At 40.3% G+C, this 16955-nt stretch overlaps 1 protein-coding gene across 2 annotated transcripts in view; it reads left to right on the top strand.

Moving 5' to 3' along the window:
* The window catches only part of nbeaa (neurobeachin a), a 1069212-nt gene that overhangs the window by 281882 nt on the left and 770375 nt on the right, over positions 1–16955 (top strand). For both annotated transcript variants that reach the window (XM_041199054.1, XM_041199053.1), the window contains exons 23-24: positions 5009–5226; positions 9608–9761. In XM_041199054.1, coding sequence (XP_041054988.1) covers positions 5009–5226; positions 9608–9761 — 372 coding nt within the window. The remainder of the gene's footprint in view (positions 1–5008; positions 5227–9607; positions 9762–16955) is intronic.

The following is a 16955-nucleotide window of genomic DNA, read 5'->3' as shown; positions in this document are numbered from 1 at the left end:
TTGGGATAGTGCAAATCTTGAATGTTGCTCAGAAAAATATGGAGTTTTCATGTGTCACTGTGATGTTAGAAACCCGGGAAAACCAGCTTGTGGGTTCACGTTAGACATTCGGCCACCAACTTGCAAATGGAAAACAAAAACAGAATTACCTGGAAAAACTCAGCAGGTCTGGCAGCATCGGCGGAGAAGAAAAGAGTTGACGTTTCGAGTCCTCATGACCAATTGGAAGGATTAGGTCAAAAATCAACATGTGTACATAGACCAAGGAGTCTATTGTATCACTACAAATCGTGTGTGGATAAAGCATGGGATGCAGTGGTGCCCTATGGCAAAACCCACTTTTTGTTTCAAACCCACTCAAGTAACCCCTGATTGGAAGTGAGGTTCTATTCCCAATACCTACTCAATGTCACTGAACTGAGAATCAATTTTGGAATACAGGAGCAAGCATTGAAGGCCATAATTAGCTTGCACACTCTTTGTCCCTGAATTTGCAAAATATTGTGAAGAGAACTGAAGCTTCCCGAACATGTGGCTAAATGCAGCAGGATAATGAGAGGAGAGAGAGGAATTGAGGAACTTGGAAAAGAGAAAACCCCCTAGTGGCAGACTGCTGTCAATGCAAGCGAACACCCCTGGTTAAGAGCTATTTCCACCATTTTTGTGTTCATACAACTGATAACCACAGCAGTTGTTATTTTCATCCTTGGTTACTTGAGGTTCCTCACCAGGAAATTGTAAATTTGCACTTCTGATTTGAGCTGGAAGTCAATTTTAATGCCCAGTACAAACCAATGAGATAAATTAAATAGTGAGGGATCAATATATTGACGATATATTTCACTCTCAACCCGGGCACCGTTGGTATTTTTAAGATCAATAATTTTAGTGTGACTTGACCATTTTGTAGTCTGGTTCAATATGTTATTTAATATACTAAACCAACATGGTCAAAAAGCCATTTTGAATTCATCCAGGAGACATTTTAAAAACTAACCAGTTACTGCATTATTGGAAATCAGCCAGGACGAATAGTGAGCCTCAATTGTGAGACTGTTGAAGAATAAGTAACTAATCAATAGATGTACTAGTTAAGGTGGGTAATATAGCCTGTAACAAGAAAGTATGTAATTTTTTATGTTTCATAATTAACACTTGATTTTAAATATACTAATCGTACATTATGAGAATTTTAAAATGGTTTTCAAACCAGTCTGGAAAGATAAGGTATATAAACTGAAGCCTTCATAACCTTGGGTCATTAAGATGGGTACAAAATGAGGCATTTTTCAAGTATGAAACATTTTGAATAGACCCTTGTATTACTGTTTGGGAAAGATGCTCACAGGTGTCAGGAACCAATTATAAATAAGCAGACTGTTAACCAATTGTTATTTGACAGTTAGGCAACTCGAGACAAGAAAATGTGAGCTGAGGGTATAAATATTAAAGTTTTGAGAAGCCATTTTGTTAGCATGTTATCCACGCAATGAGTGATCAGAGGATTTATCATCACACCGCGCCTTCGGCCTGGTCACTGCAAGTAGCCGTGAGAAATCTGTTTAATTGTTAAGTTTTTTCCTTTTACTTTTAATTGAATCTTTGTCTTCTATTTTTTTTTAACTTGTTACCTTTCTACCTTTTAATTGTTAATAAATCTTTTGAATTTACCATCTGAAGTGTTTAGCCTTGCCTGATGGTTAAGTCTAATGTGAACCAGATGATTTATTAGATATTTCACAATTGGGGATTTATTGCAAATTAGTTGTACCCCACAAATTAAATTCAACACATGAGACTAGTGATCTAGAGGCCCAGGCTAATGCTCTGGTAAAATAGATTCAAATCCTAACATGGCAGCTGGTGGAATTTGATTATTAAAAACTCAGAAATTGATAGCTAGTCTCAGTAATGGTGCCTATGAAACTATCAACGATTGTCATAAAAACCTATCTGGCTTACCGATGTCCTTTAGGGAAGGAAATCTTCTGTTCTTACCTGATTTGGCCCACATGTGCCTCTAGATCCACAGTAATGTGGCTAACTCGTAATTGTCCTCTGAAGTGGCCTAGCATGCTATTCAACTCACGGATGGGCAATTAGGCATGGGCCTTGCCTATGATGCCCTCATCCTGTGAAATAATAGAATGTTTTAAAATTCCCACATGGTTGGGTTGGTGCCAGTTTTGCAGCTTTACTAGAATAGCTTGGCTAGAGGTATGGATATTTCTAGAACACATGTTGTTAGCCCTACAGCTGGGAAGTTATTGGGGTCCATTGCTTTTGCTGTATCCCATGTGTTTAACCTTTGCTTGTTATCATATGGAGCGAATCAAATTGACTTTGGACTAGCGTCTGTGATAGTAGAACCTCAGGAGACTAAGATGGTTCATCCACTCAGCACCTCTGATTGAAGATGATTGTCAATGCTTCATCCTTGTTTTGTGCACTGATGTGATGGGTTCTTCCATTGTTGAGGTTAGGGGTGTTCTTGGAGCCTTCTCCTTCTCCTGTTAGCTGTTTAATTGTCCGCCACCATTCATGATTGGTTGTGGTAGGGCTGCAGGGCTTTGATATGATCAGTTGGTCTGGAATTGCTTATCTCTGCCTGTAGCATATTGGTTCTGTTTAGCAAGCATGCAGTCCTGTGTTGTAGCTTAATTCACCTAGTTGGCATCTCATTTTCAGCTGTGCCTGGTGCTGTTCTTTACATGCTCTTCTACACTCATTATTGAACCAGGGTTGGACCCCTAGCTTGTTGGTGATGGTAATGGCAGAGTGAGGGATATGCAGGGCTATGAGGTTATATAAATTGTGGTGGTATACAATTCTGCTGCTGCTGATAGCCCAGCTTTGAGCTGTTAGATCTGTTCTGATTCTATCCCACTTAGCACAGTGCTGGTGCCACATAGCATGACGCAGGGTGTTTTCAATGTGGAGATGAGACTTCATCTCCACAAGGTGTGTGTACAGTGGTTACTCCTACCAATGCTGTCATGGACATCTGTGAAAGGTAGCTAGGCAAGGACAAATTCATGGGTTTTCCCACGTGTTGGTTCTCACCATCTACGCCAAGCCCAGTCTGGAAACTGTGTCCTTCAGGACTCAGCCAGCTAGTGGTGCTATTTAGCCACCCTTGGTGATGGACATTGAAGTTCCCCACCCAAAATATGACTATGTCATGTTGTTACTTGATTAGCCCGTAGGACAGCTCTCCCAATTTTAGTACAAGCCCCCAAATGTTAGTGAGAAGGAGTTTGCAGGATCAACTGGACGTGTTTGCCTTTGGTTTGTCAAATCTGATGGGTAGGCCGATGCTGAGTGGTCCAGCTGGTTTTATTCTAATTTGCAATTTTTTGTAGCCTTTTGATGCAACTAAATGGTTAAACTGATTTCACTAAAGCCATGCACAAAGTGCTGATAGTATGTAACTGAATCATCCAAGGGAAGGAAATAATAAATTACCTTAAATCATAATCATTATGCACTTCGTAATTTGCACTTTTGAATAAAAGTTAGGTGGCAGCATGTTCATGTTGTGTAAATATTTGTTAGTGACAAAGGGAGACTGCCAGCCAGCCATTCCTTTGACAGATAATTTATTGTATCAGTCATTGGTTAAGAATTAAATTTTTCCTAATTTCCTGCCTAACCTTCCCTGTTCAGAAAGGATGATGGCAGCCAGGATGAGGGAAAATCTATAAGAAATGATGAGTTTTAGGTTTCAGAAGCAGTTAACTCAGGAAATAAAAACTTCCCTAACCAGATTATAGAAATCTTTCCGTGATTCCAAGCTGGCATGATTGCTCACGGATGCAAGGTGATCACTAATCAAAAAAAGGCTGTTGTTTTCTCCAGTAGCACTGTCTTTATTATTTGTTTAAAAACATGTCAGGTTCCATGCATATGCTGATGGCCCAGCTTTACCTTGCCATTCCTCCTCCTCCTTTGGGTCCCTTGCCTTAAGAGGGCATTGGCGACCATGAACTTCCATTGGATTGGTCCGTGATTGTGCTTGGCAAAGTACAGCAATGGTTTGCCATTGCCTTCTGCAGTATGGCTGACCAAGAAACTCTCCCGCTCTTACTGCCTGTCATTAGGCCTATTGAAAGGATTTACCGGCTGATAATCAGCCTGTTATGAACACACCTTCTGTAGCCATTAAGTCCTGAAGTGGGACTTGAACCCAGAGCTTCTGGCCCAGAGGTAGGTGTGCTACCCACTGCGCCATAAGACCTCCTTCACCTTAACACTATTTCTCTCAGTCCTTTTGCTTCTACCACTTAAATATTACTTAATCTCCGAACTGAAAGCCCTATTTTGTATAATATGATATAATGGTCTTAATGTTATAAAACAGAATATTATTGACTTGCCATGAGCAATCAATGCCACTGGAGATCTACCAAAAGTGTCACAAATCCTTTAATATATATAGCTGTGGACACATGTCTACCTTTTGTAGACTTGGCTGTGAAGTTAATTGGCAGCATGGCACTGCTTTCTGTTGGATGTTCTATTAGTTATTAGATTCTCAGACTATGGCAATTTAATTTGCATTTTGAGAGTTGCCTTTTTGACATACTATCTGTTTAACAAATTACAATGCATGAAATATATGTGACTGTGTGCATTAACAATAAAATATAGCAGATTCTATCTGGGTTTAATTTTCTAATTTAATCAGAATTTATTTCAAAATGGATTTCTGTAACCAAGTCTAGTTTTAATTGAATGGTAAGCCACAAGGAATTTTCTTTAAGGGCTGGCAAGTTTTATGTTTTAAGTTTTTTAAAAAAATTTATTTGATATAATTAAATCTTTTGTGCAATAGACATACCATGATACTGCTCTTCCTTTGTAATTTTTATTTTATTTCTGTTGTGGTATGATCTACTCTGTATTTAGATTTTTAAAAATTACATCTGCTTAGACATTTTACCTCTTGAGTCCCTTCATCTTTTGTTGAAGATTTGTTAAAATTAATTGCATCAGTTTTAATTTATAGGCCGTTCAGGGACGAGGAGGTGGGTTACAAGAAAGAGACCTTCGTGTTGATCTGGGTTTCCGAGGAATGCCAATGACTGAGGAGCAACGACGACAGTTTAGTCCTGGACCACGTACCACCATGTTCCGCATCCCTGAATTTAAGTGGTCCCCCATGCACCAGCGTTTGCTGACAGATTTGCTTTTTGCTTTGGAAACGGATGTACATGTTTGGCGGAGGTGATGGAACATTAGTTTTTTTTATATAAAAGGCAATAGAACTTGAATTTAAAAGCAACATAGAATTTAAAGGAATCATATTTATATAATCCTGTTGGTATCCTTAATCTGTCACAAAATGTTGTTATTTAAGCAAATGTAGCGCATTTGCCTACACTAAAGGTTCACAAATAACAAATGAATGGCTGACCTGTTAAACCGTTTTAGTGGTGTCAGGCGATTACCCCTATGATCTAAACTGCTTTATAGGAACATGGAAGAGGGTGAGCAATACAGGAAGGGAATAGTTAAGTGGGGAATGTGAGAAATTTGCTAATCTACCTATCTCCTTACAACACAACTTAGGTTTATCCACACAACTTAACATTGTTATATTTTGTGTGAACTTTTTCTCATTTCCTATATCCACATTTGTAATGGGCTATTCCCATGTAGGCCCATTGCTCTGTGCAAGTTGACCACTAAATTTCTACAAGTAGCCCAGCATGCTTTCTGAAAATCTGTCAATATTTGCTCCTCAATTTCTAACATCCAAATACAGATTTAAACAAATAAGGGTTTACATAATTACATATTTAACAACACCATTTTATATTCCTGTTCTTTCACAGGATGTGGCTAGACCAGCTTTTGTTGCCCATCCCTAATTGCCCTTGAGCCGCTGCCTTGAACTACTGCAGTTCATGTGGTAAAGTTATATCCACAGCACTGTTAGGGAGGGAGTTCCAGTATTTTTACCTACCACCAGTGAAGCAACAGTTTCAAGTCAGGATAGTTATGGCTTGGAGGAGAACTTGCAGGTAGTGGTGTACCAATGCCTCTGCTGCTCTTTCCCTTCTAAGTGGTAGGGGTTGCAGGTTTGGAAGGTGCTGTTGGAGGAGTTTTGGTGAGTTGCTGCATCTTGTAGGTTGTACACACTGCTGCCACTGTGCATCTGTGGCAGAAGGAATGATGGATAGGGTGCTGGTCAAGCAGGCTGCTTTGTCCTGGATGATGTCAAGCTTCTTGAGTGTTGGTGCTTCTCTTAGACCTTTTAATAACTTTGTGAAAGGTTTACTTGAAACTTAAGGCTCTGCCAAAAGTTTGGACTTGATATTTTTGCCCATAGTGGTGACTCTTTGAGCTGCAACTGGATTGTGCATCCGCAATGCACCTAATTTCCCAGAACTAGTACTGTTCACTCAGTTGTACTGAAACTTATTGCCAACCATTATTGAATTGTCTTTTGACACGTAAAACTAATGAGGTAGGATGTCGTGTTAAATTGCTGACTGAGTTCAGTTCAAAATTCCCAAAGGTGTGGTGGAGGCTGTACACGGCCCTAGTCTAACACATCCTCAGTACCTCCATATAGCTCCAATTGACATGATGTAATATGGCCATCCAGGCCTAAAGACAATCTAGACAAGAGCAATGAGGTTAATTCCTGGTGTCTGAAAAAGACTTGTGACTAGATGGTCTAGAACTATCTAGCTGTTGTGAAGAGATGCCTGAGAGGATCTGTTATATATTTTCTTTTGGATTGCTGTGTCTGTGACACATGGAAACCTGTTTAATGTTAAAATGTTTAATAGTTTCCAAAACAAGCTACTGAGAAATCCACTGAGGTGAACAACTTGTTTTCCAATTTGGAATATACACTGCTCATTGGGACAAATTTACTCACCTGTTTCTAGCGAGTTTGGGTGCAGGTTAGTGATTGTCAGGATTTAGGGAACCCCCAAGAATGCACATGATTACTGCTGGAGTTAGCCAAACTTGTGAAACTCATCAGCACAGAACATTGGGTTATCTTCCCACTGTATATACAATTGAAACCATTAGTGTTAGTCTATTGTCTTACATGGTTATATGTGGTCAAATGACAAATAAAAGTCTAACTGAATGGGATGGCTCTTAAGGTCCCATTAATGAGCCAGGCTAGCTGTTCAAGCATCAGCAATGCACTCAAATGCTCTGTACTTCCTTGGCTTAGGTATTGACTGGTTGAGTCTGCCTTGGAGGTTTGACTTTATCCCAGTCTTTTATTGTCGGGCTGCAAGGAAGACCGTCATGTTTTGGTCATTAGTTGAAAGGTGCAAGCTTAAGCCCTTACTATCAGGACAGCAGACACCATGGACTCTTCACAAAAGCAGCCCAACTTGCTATAAAATGTGTGAGTGTATTTCCATTCTCCATGTGGCCACAGCTTAGATTAGCATCCATCCTGTTGAATAATGGTTCTAATAGTTGGAGGTGCATAACTTCAGCAAAGAATGCATCGTAGTAATGATGGATTCCGAGCCCTGATTTATTAACCGTGTGATTATATCTCTGGTTTTCATGTAACACCTTCTAATAGCTGTGTTAGCAAGCCCTAACATTTCCTGATCAGCTTTAGAATGAAAATTTGTTCTTAGTTTGCTGGATATACCTATGTGGGACAACTTGCAATGAGGTTGTGCTTTGAAGCTCTAAGAAATCTAAGTTAGCCCTACCCATCACCAATCCAGGCATTTGTGAGGAGTTATTGGCCTGACGTGAGGCTAACTACCATCTAGCCTGATGAGCAGTTAGCCAGTGTAAGCCAGAGTCCACTCTCCCTTCAATCATTTCCTTTTCTTGCCAGCTCCTAGCTTGATCTTGGGGTTTGAACTGTTAGAAAAAGAAAATTTGAGTTCCTAGGGGTTCTGAAGCATGAACGAGAACAAATGAACTCATCTCCAATGCCTCAATCTTAACCTGCTGTGAAACTTTGCTGTCATTGAATAAAGTCAAGCAAAATCAAAAGCAATTTTGATTCTTGTCAGCATGATCATTGGTGACTATTCAGGATGAATAGTTGTCTCCAAACTCAAATGTTGCAATGTTTGACATCCCATCTGCCACCTTTCATAAGTTTCCGAAACACTGCTTCCTACATCCTACTTAAGTCCTGCTTACTTAACAACACTGTTATTGCTGACCTACGTTGGCTCCTGGCTTCCCAACACCTGCAATTTAAAAATGCATCCTTGTGTTTCTTCATGGCCTTCTGCGACTCGGTGTCAAATTTTGTTTAACGTGCTGCTGTGAAGCCCCTTGGGACGCTTTACCACTAGTTGTTTGGTGGTATAGAATTTGCTGAAAAGAGACACATCTAAGTTTTTTGTCTGGCACTCATCAGGACACTCGCAAGAATACCAAGAAAAGAGGGAAAACAACAGTTTTTGCTAAAGAGAGTGCTGATTGGTTGGCAAGTGGTATTGCCATGGAGAATGCACCACTGATGTTGACTGACAGTGAACTGCCAAGTATTGTTTGAAATTTAAAACAGGCAGCTTGACCCTGATTGGTCAAGGCATTGCCCTGAGGAATGAACCAGCGATTGGCAGACAGAATGTATACATACACTTCAGCTGTTTCAGCTCAACAAATAAGTGACAGCCATTCACTGACTCACTGCTCAGGGCAATGCCTTGGCCAATCAGGGTCAAGCTGCCTGGTTTAAATTTCAAACAATGCTTGGCAGTTAACAGTTAGTAATCATCAGTAGTACATTCTCCATGGCAATGCCACTTGCCAACCAATCAGCATTCTTTTCACATACAGAATAAATTGTTGTTTTCCCTCTTATCTTGGTATTCTTGCTAGTGTCCTGATGAGTTGCAAGATGAAAAGCTTCGACGTTTTTTTTCAGCAACATGCTTTACTATATTAAAGGTGTTATATAAATACAAGTTGTTGTTTATTCCCTTTCTCTATAACCACTCCCAGCCTTATAACTCCCAAGAACTCTGCATTCCTCTTACTTGTGCCTCCTCTGCAAATTGCCCTCTCTCTACTTCACCATTGGTGTCTGCCTATCTTCTGGAACTCCCGATCAAAATTTCTCCACCTTCCTTTCCTTTAAGACCCAATATAAAACTTACATTTTTGACCAAACTTTAATCACCCTTCTTAATATTTTCCTCCTTTAGTTTGGTAGCTGTTTTTATCTAATCAAAGCTTTGAATTACCTTGATGTTTTTCTACTTCAAAGGTGCTAAATAAATATAAGCACTAGTAAAGTTAGCCTCATCCAAATCCTGGTAATGATGGTAATCAACAATTGAAACATTATTTATATTTTCCTGTTAAACCTTTCAGAACCCCTCTAGAAACATGGATGGGAAAACTGCAGCTGTGACTGCCATTTGCAGTGTGAAATTATCAAATCAAAGAAATCAGGGCACAGCAAGAGGCCATTATTTTGCTGACTCTTGAAATTTAATCTAATTTCTGTTTCTTTAAATTTCACTTGGCTGAGTAAAGTTAGATTGCAGTAAATGCAACCAATTTAAATATTTTTAAGTGACTTAGTAATTTCAGATCAGGAATTAAGGAATAATAACATTGTTATTTTAATAATTTGTTTTTGCAGCCACACTACAAAATCAGTGATGGATTTTGTGAATAGTAATGAGAACATTATTTTTGTGCACAATACAATTCACCTCATTTCCCAGATGGTAGACAACATAATCATTGCTTGTGGAGGAATTTTGCCCTTGTTATCAGCAGCCACATCCCCTTCTGTAAGTATGAAGCATGATAACATCTAATGTTAATGACCAGAATTAAAGTCAATATATCGATATAAAATAGTGTAATCCTTTATTCTGTATCAGGCAGAAATTATTGTGTAAAATTAATGTAGTCAAAGTGAAATATTTCTAGCTTTTTAAGTAATTACAAACTTAACCATGAATTTAAAAAATATCAAGTTTTAGGTTTTAACATGCAGAGGTGTTCGGTTGATTGTGCAAATAAGTTTGTTGTCAACTGCTCACATTGCATTCCATGCTGTCATTGCAACATAAATATAAAATCATCTGACTAAATTTTACTTGAGTTCATCACTCTACGCCTGACTTTGTACAGAACCTATAATGTGTTGAAACAGTAATATTACAGTTCATTGTGCTTCAATATATGTAATTTATCCATTAACAAGTTCATTACTCAGAAAAGGGATGTTTTCTAGGGTAGACTGCATAGCAATGTTGCACACACAAGTGCTTGAGCAAATTATGCCAGTGACACGGGTGGGGGTTGACACTTCGGTTAACTCTGAGGTACTCTCATTTTAATAGCTGTATATATGATGCTTCTAACAAGGATCAGTTCATGAACTAGGAGCATTGAGGCTAAGGAAGGGTGCGCATGATTTCCGGCACAGCAGCGAAGGGGGCTACTGCTGTTGCTTAAAGGAGCATTGGCACTTGCTTTGCTTTGCAGGTGCTGGATTTGGGTATTGGTTTTGCTGGCATATTAGAGACGGCTGAAGAGAGTGCAAGGGCCCCGAGAGGAGGGAGGATTATTCCCCTGCAGAGAGAGCCATGGAGATAACTTTGCAAGAGGCAAAACAAAGTGGGGTTGCTATATATAGTTTGAAGCAGCGCCCTCCTCAGAAGGCAGCTGCCCTACTTGTGGGAAGTGGTGCTGGAAAAGATGAACAGTTCTTATGCTGAAGAAGTCCTCAGCTTAGGTGCGGAATAAATTTAATGCATTGAAGAAGTTTGCCAAGGTAGGTGTCTGCTGAATGTGCCTGCATCTGGTGCTGTGCTATGCTTTGGTATGGCAGCTACATCTGTACACACTTAGACTTCAACCAATTGCATCCTTATATTGGATGCATGGTGATCACTTGGGAAACATCACCATTCTCAAACAATTAACATTCATGCACTTTCCAATTTCTAAGCAAATCTTGCGACGGTGCTGCTAAATTAAATTTTTTTAATAAATAGGATCACAGTAGTTTCCAAATATATCAACTTGAGTACTGCATTTTTTGCACTGTTGTTTTGGTTAGCGGAAAGGTCAATTGTACAGCAATAGCAGAACTCATGAAACTGTAAGCACTTTCTGAATTTGAGGGAAAAGAAAGCTGACAGCAGGAGGGAGTGCTAAGCACCTTCTGCTTGAAGCCCCTGAAACTCCTAATCTGCCTCGAGGAAATGTCCCTGCCAAATTGTGTCTACAGAGCACCCTTTGTAAAAGATCCTGTAGACTTATTTGCTATTATGTCTGTTATCTCGTTTTTAATTAATTAAGGATTTACTTCATTCTCGATATCATTTTTTGTACAAATGGAGTAAATTTCTTTTCAAGTATTTCTGCCAATTTCTGTTTCTTCCCTATGTACTCAAATGTTTTTCGTTTTGGTTAACTCACCCCACATTTAACAATTCCCTGATAAGTTTTTAAAACTTCCCTGTTTTTTAAAATATTTTTTCAGATTAGTTCACTCTTTGTAAAAATATTTTGAGGATCTTTTGTCGTGCTCCTTCAGGTTCATTTTGTTCCTTACCTCTTCATTTATTCACAGCGTTCTCAAATTTGATGTAATTTCCATTATTTATTCTGAAACTTTGCAAAGAGTGTGTAAAGTTCCCTCTATTAATTTCTCGTTGCACTCACCTCGGCTTGCTCACACCTTTTTGTTAAACTTACTCTATTCCAATCTGGTTCCATTGTTTTTGTCTAACTTTCCTTTTCTATTCGGATCTTATGACAAGTTGAGCTTGGAGAAGCAGAACAGGTGATTTTGGTAATGGCCAAAATTAAAGGGGGATTGGAAGAGGTTTATCTTAGTGAGAAACATACATAAAAAGATACATAGAAAATAGGAGCAAGAGTAGGCCATTCGGTTCTTTAAGCCTGCTCCACCATTCATTATGATCGTGGCTGATCATCCAACTCAATAGCCTGCTCCCGCTTTCTCCCCATATCTTTTGATCCCTTTCGCCCCAAGAGGTATATCTATTTCCTTCTTGAAATCATGCAATGTTCTGGCCTCAACTACTTTCTGTGGTAGCGAATTCCACACGCTCACCTGGGTGAAGAAATTTCTCCTCATTTCAGTCCTAAATGGTCTACCCCGTATTCTCAGACTGTGACCTCTGGTTCTGGACTCCCCCGCCATCGGGAACATCCTTCCTGCATCTACCCTCTTTAGCCCTGTTAGAATTTTATAGGTTTCTATGAGATCCCCCCTCATTCTTCTGAACTCCAGCAAATATAATCCTAACCAACTCAATCTCTCCTCATATGTCAGTCCCGCCATCCCAGGAATCAGTCTGGTAAACCTTCGCTGCACTCCCTCTATAGCAGGTACATCCTTCCTCAGATAAGGAGACCAAAACTGCACACGATATTCCAGGTGTGGTCTCACCAAGGCCCTTGTATAATTGCAGCAAGACATCCTGCTCCTGTACTCGAATCCTCTGGCTATGAAGACCAATGTAGCATTTGCCGCCTGCTGCACCTGCATGCTTGCCTCCAGTGACTGGTGTACAAGAACACCCAGGTCTCATCGTACATTCCCCTCTCTCAATTTATAGACATTCAGATAATAACCTGCCTTCCTGTTTTTGCTACCAAAGTGGATAACCTCACATTTATCCACATTATACTGCATCTGCCATGCATTTGCCCACTCACTCAGCTTGTCCAAATCACACCAAAGCATCTCTGCATCCTCCTCACAGGTCACCCTCCCACCCAGCTTTGTGTCACCTGCAAATGAGAACAGGAGGAAAGCAGCACGTGTAGATGAATAGTTGGTCTTCATTTTGCTGATGAAGGTATTTGTCAGCTTCTCACACTGCTTAGCAGTGAGATTGGAGAGGTCAGGAATGAAGTGTTAAGTAGCTGTTGATAGAATATTAGCTTGGGTTATCTTTGCCCTCCAGGATCATCCTACAATCGTGATGTTATTGACAGAGGAGAGCAAGGTCCAGTAGAGTTTGGCATAGTCAAGTTAGATCTAGCTATGGATATTTGAGCCAATTTTGCATCAAAAAGGCTGATGTTTATGCCCTTGGATTTAAGAGGACAAAGATCAGGGTCATTCAAGGGGATGGGAGATGATGGTTTGGATAACTTAGTAATTGAGTAATTGCTGATAAAGGAGACATGTCTAAGCTTTTTGTCTTGCACTCATCAAGACACTCACAGGATCACCAATGTTAGGGGGAAAACAACAATTCATGCTGTAACTCTTTCGAGTACAAACACGTTTCCATCTGTTCCTATTCAGATGAAGTTACATTGTTTCATAGTTTGCCATTGTGAGATTTGAACTTTTGATCTTGGGGTTACAAACCCAGTACCATAACCACTTGGCTATTTAGGCCAAGCCAAAGCTAGTGTAACTCTTTCGAGTACAAACACGTTTCCATCTGTTCCTATTCAGATGAAGTTACGTTGCCATGGAGAATGCACCACTGATGGTGGCTGACAGTTGACTGCCAAATGTTGTTTGAAATTTAAACCAGGCAGCTTGACCCTGATTGGGCAAGGCATTACCCCAAGGAATGAGTAATGTGATTAGGAATTTCATTGCCAGTGTGATGCTAGGTATGTAGGCTGTATATCCCAAAGACTGGCCGATTGTATAAGGCAGCATGTATCAACTGCTGTCTGCAACGGGCAGGGTACAGACAGTAGCCAACCAGCCCGTGCTTGCAAAACTTAAAACACAATGTCCAACGTTAGATGTGATTATGCGATTGGACAACATTTGCTAAATAATCCTCAATGTGCTAAGAATTATGAGACAACCAATTTTAAGATTGTCAGTCAGGTTCGCAATGTGGTGCATTTGCATATACTGGAAGCTACATATATTAACTCACAGGATCCTGTTCTTTGCAGACAGAAAGAACATGTACATACACTGCGCCTGTTTCAGCTAAACAAAATAAGTGATGGCCTTTTGCTGACTCATTCCTTGGTGCAATGCCTTGACCAATCAGAGTCAAGTTGCTGGGTTTAAATTTCAAACAATGCTTGGCAGTTAACTGTCAGCTGCTATCATTGGTCCATTCTCCATGGCAATGCCACTTGCCAACCAATCACATACAGTATAAATTGTTTTTTTGGTATTTGGTATTAGTATTTTTTGAGAGTAACCTGATGAACGTGTCAATACTCATTGGGGATAATGCACTGCAATATCAAGCCCCAGTGCTCCTTGAGCCGCAACAAATGTGAAAAAATTTAATGAACCCACCTAATTGTTTAATTTAGGTTAACAGAATATGAGCACCAGGTTTGTAAACTTAATAAGCAAATAGCCGTTTATTGAACAAATTGCCTTTTAACCAGTGGCAAAAGAAAGAAATATGAGCTGCTAATTTCTAACTCTATAAACTAAAACTCTACCTCTTCTTAAATCCCGATACAACACATAAGACACACAAAAACATGGAGAATAAGGGTGGGATAAAACAGTTCAATAGCACCAATCCCGGAGTATAGGATTCGATGGGTTGATTTTGATCAATGTCTTCCAAATCCCTTTCAGTTCTTTGTTAATGAAACAAGGTGGTCTTTCAGCACTTTCAGTCTTTAGTTCACTGGTTGAGCTCTTGCCTTTCAATGTCTCTAACAGTGATTTTCCCCTTTGTCTCTTGATGGGGGTTTTCAGAGAGAGAGCAGGTTATTGAGATATGAGGAGAAAAATCCAGCTAGCTATTATTGTAGAATTACTGGAATCTTACACACAGGAGAGAGAGGTTTTAGGTCTTTTTCCTTTCAGGCTAGGAATTATTCTGCTGCACTGCTCTCACACAAACCCTGGTCAGCAGCCAATTAAAACGTTGTTGTCAGGCAGTTCTCCATTAGACCAGACTCCTCCTCAACACCATCCTATCTTTCAGGGCACACTCTGTTCCAGGACAGCAACATTATATGTATATCCCTCACACTGTTCCAGTAGACATGTTCTTCAGCCTGCAGGCATTGTAATTTTAATCCACAGTCCAACAGAAATAAAAAGATATGTTCTTTACAAGTGCAAGACAAAATTCAAAGACAATCTTAAAATCGAAAAGCTTAGATTTGACTCTTTTTTCAGCATTACTCAAGTTCTGTACTATCAACTGACTGAGTTATTACTAAATTCAGTAATTTAAATTACTAAATTAAATTTAGTAATTTTACAGTTGCATTGGTATTATGGTAGGTAGAAGGCTAACATAATGGTGGATGGTGGGCCAAAACCTAGGTATTTTGTTTGAGTGTACAATTGTAAGCACAAGGTAGGCTTGCAAGGGGATTGCAAGTGGGTTATATGAGGGCAGGGTATGTAGGTGTAAGGAATATGAGGAAGTAGTTGGAGAAAACCTGCCGATGATCAAGCCAATAGATCTTTGGATGTAAGCTTGGCTTTGACCTTGCTGTGAATGTGGGTAGGCAAGTTTAAATGGAAGAGAACTGCACTTCTGTTCATCACTGTTTCTCAGACAGATTTCAGAGATACCAATGACATCTAAATTCTTTATGGAAACATATATCCGTAACATAAGCATTTTATTTCTAATGTTTGTTCCCAGCATTAGCAGGAAAATATCTTAAGGCTCATCCATTGTAAGCTATCTTGACTCATGTAGTGAATTATTTTTAAATTGTTACTGCAACGTTCAGATGCCCTGCCTCTTAAGTCCCAATAGAGCGACAAAGATTATGAACTTTGGTCTTCCCTCTCACAACTTCGCATTGCCAATTTCTGTATTCTGAGTAAGTAATTTTAAGTGCTCAACTGATTCAGATGAACTACACCCTTCCTGAAAGAAAGCAACTCATTTATCTACAAACCTAAAGATTTCTGCCTTATTCCATGATGCCTGTTACGACCAATCCCTGGGCAAAGTCCCCCAATTTGTTAACTTCCTGAACGGGACTCCAGTTTTGTTATGCTCCAGGGGAGGAGGAATGAGTTGGGTCCCCTTCTTTATTCATCCGCCTCGGTTGGCCGCAAGAGGGTTAATTTAAAAGGGACCCCTTCCCTCATGGATACCTTTTCCCAGTCCAAATACATTTGCGTTTTAGAAGTAGCCATTTTAACCAGGCTTTCTTGAGTCCAAGAAAGGGTAAGTTTATTAGTTACTAAAAACCTGATTAAAAATACACACACACAAACACGCGCACCAGAAACGAGAAGTTAAAAAAAACTACGAATCAGCTTGCTCATGAGGCGTAGATGGTGATATGTTGTGGTCGTTAAGTTGGGTGATTTCGGTAAAGCTGACTTTGGTAGTTTCAGAATTGGTTAGGTCACAGTTGCTGCTTCACTTGAAAGGAGTGTTTGGGCCTTTGGATGGTGAGAAGAGGGGAAGTAAAGGAGCAGGTGTTGCACCTTCTGCTGTTGCATGGGAAGGTGCTGTGGGAGGGGGTTGAGGTGTAGGGGGTGATGCAGGAATGGGCCAGGGTGTCCCGGAGGGAACGATCCCTACGGAATGCTGCTGGGGGGGAGGGGGGGTGGGCAAAGGGAAGATGTGTTTGGTGGTGGCATCATGCTGGAGTTGGCGGAAATGGCGGAGGATGATCCTTTGAATGCGGAGGCTGATGGGGTGATAAGTGAGGACAAGGGGGACCTTATCATGTTTCTGGGAGGGAGAAGAAGGTGTGAGGGTGGATGCGCGGGAGATGGGCCGGACACGGTTGAGGGCCCTGTCAACGACCGTGGGTGGAAAACCTCGGTTAAGGAAGAAGGAGGACATGTCAGAGGAACTATTTTTGAAAGTGGCATCGTCAGAACAGATGCGCCGGAGGCAAAGGAACTGAGAGAATGGGATGGAGTCCTTACAGGAAGGGGGATGTGAGGAGCTGTAGTCAAGGTAGCTGTGGGAGTTCAGTAGGCTTGTAATGGATATTGGTGGACAGTCTATCACCAGAAATTGAGACAGAGAGGTCAAGGAAGGGAAGGGAAGTGTGGGAGA

The sequence above is a fragment of the Carcharodon carcharias genome, chromosome 11, assembly GCF_017639515.1.
Source record: "Carcharodon carcharias isolate sCarCar2 chromosome 11, sCarCar2.pri, whole genome shotgun sequence".
NCBI classification, from domain to species: domain Eukaryota; kingdom Metazoa; phylum Chordata; class Chondrichthyes; order Lamniformes; family Lamnidae; genus Carcharodon; species Carcharodon carcharias.
The sequence above is the reverse complement of the archived record's forward strand: the minus strand, read 5'-3'. Positions and strand labels throughout refer to the sequence as shown.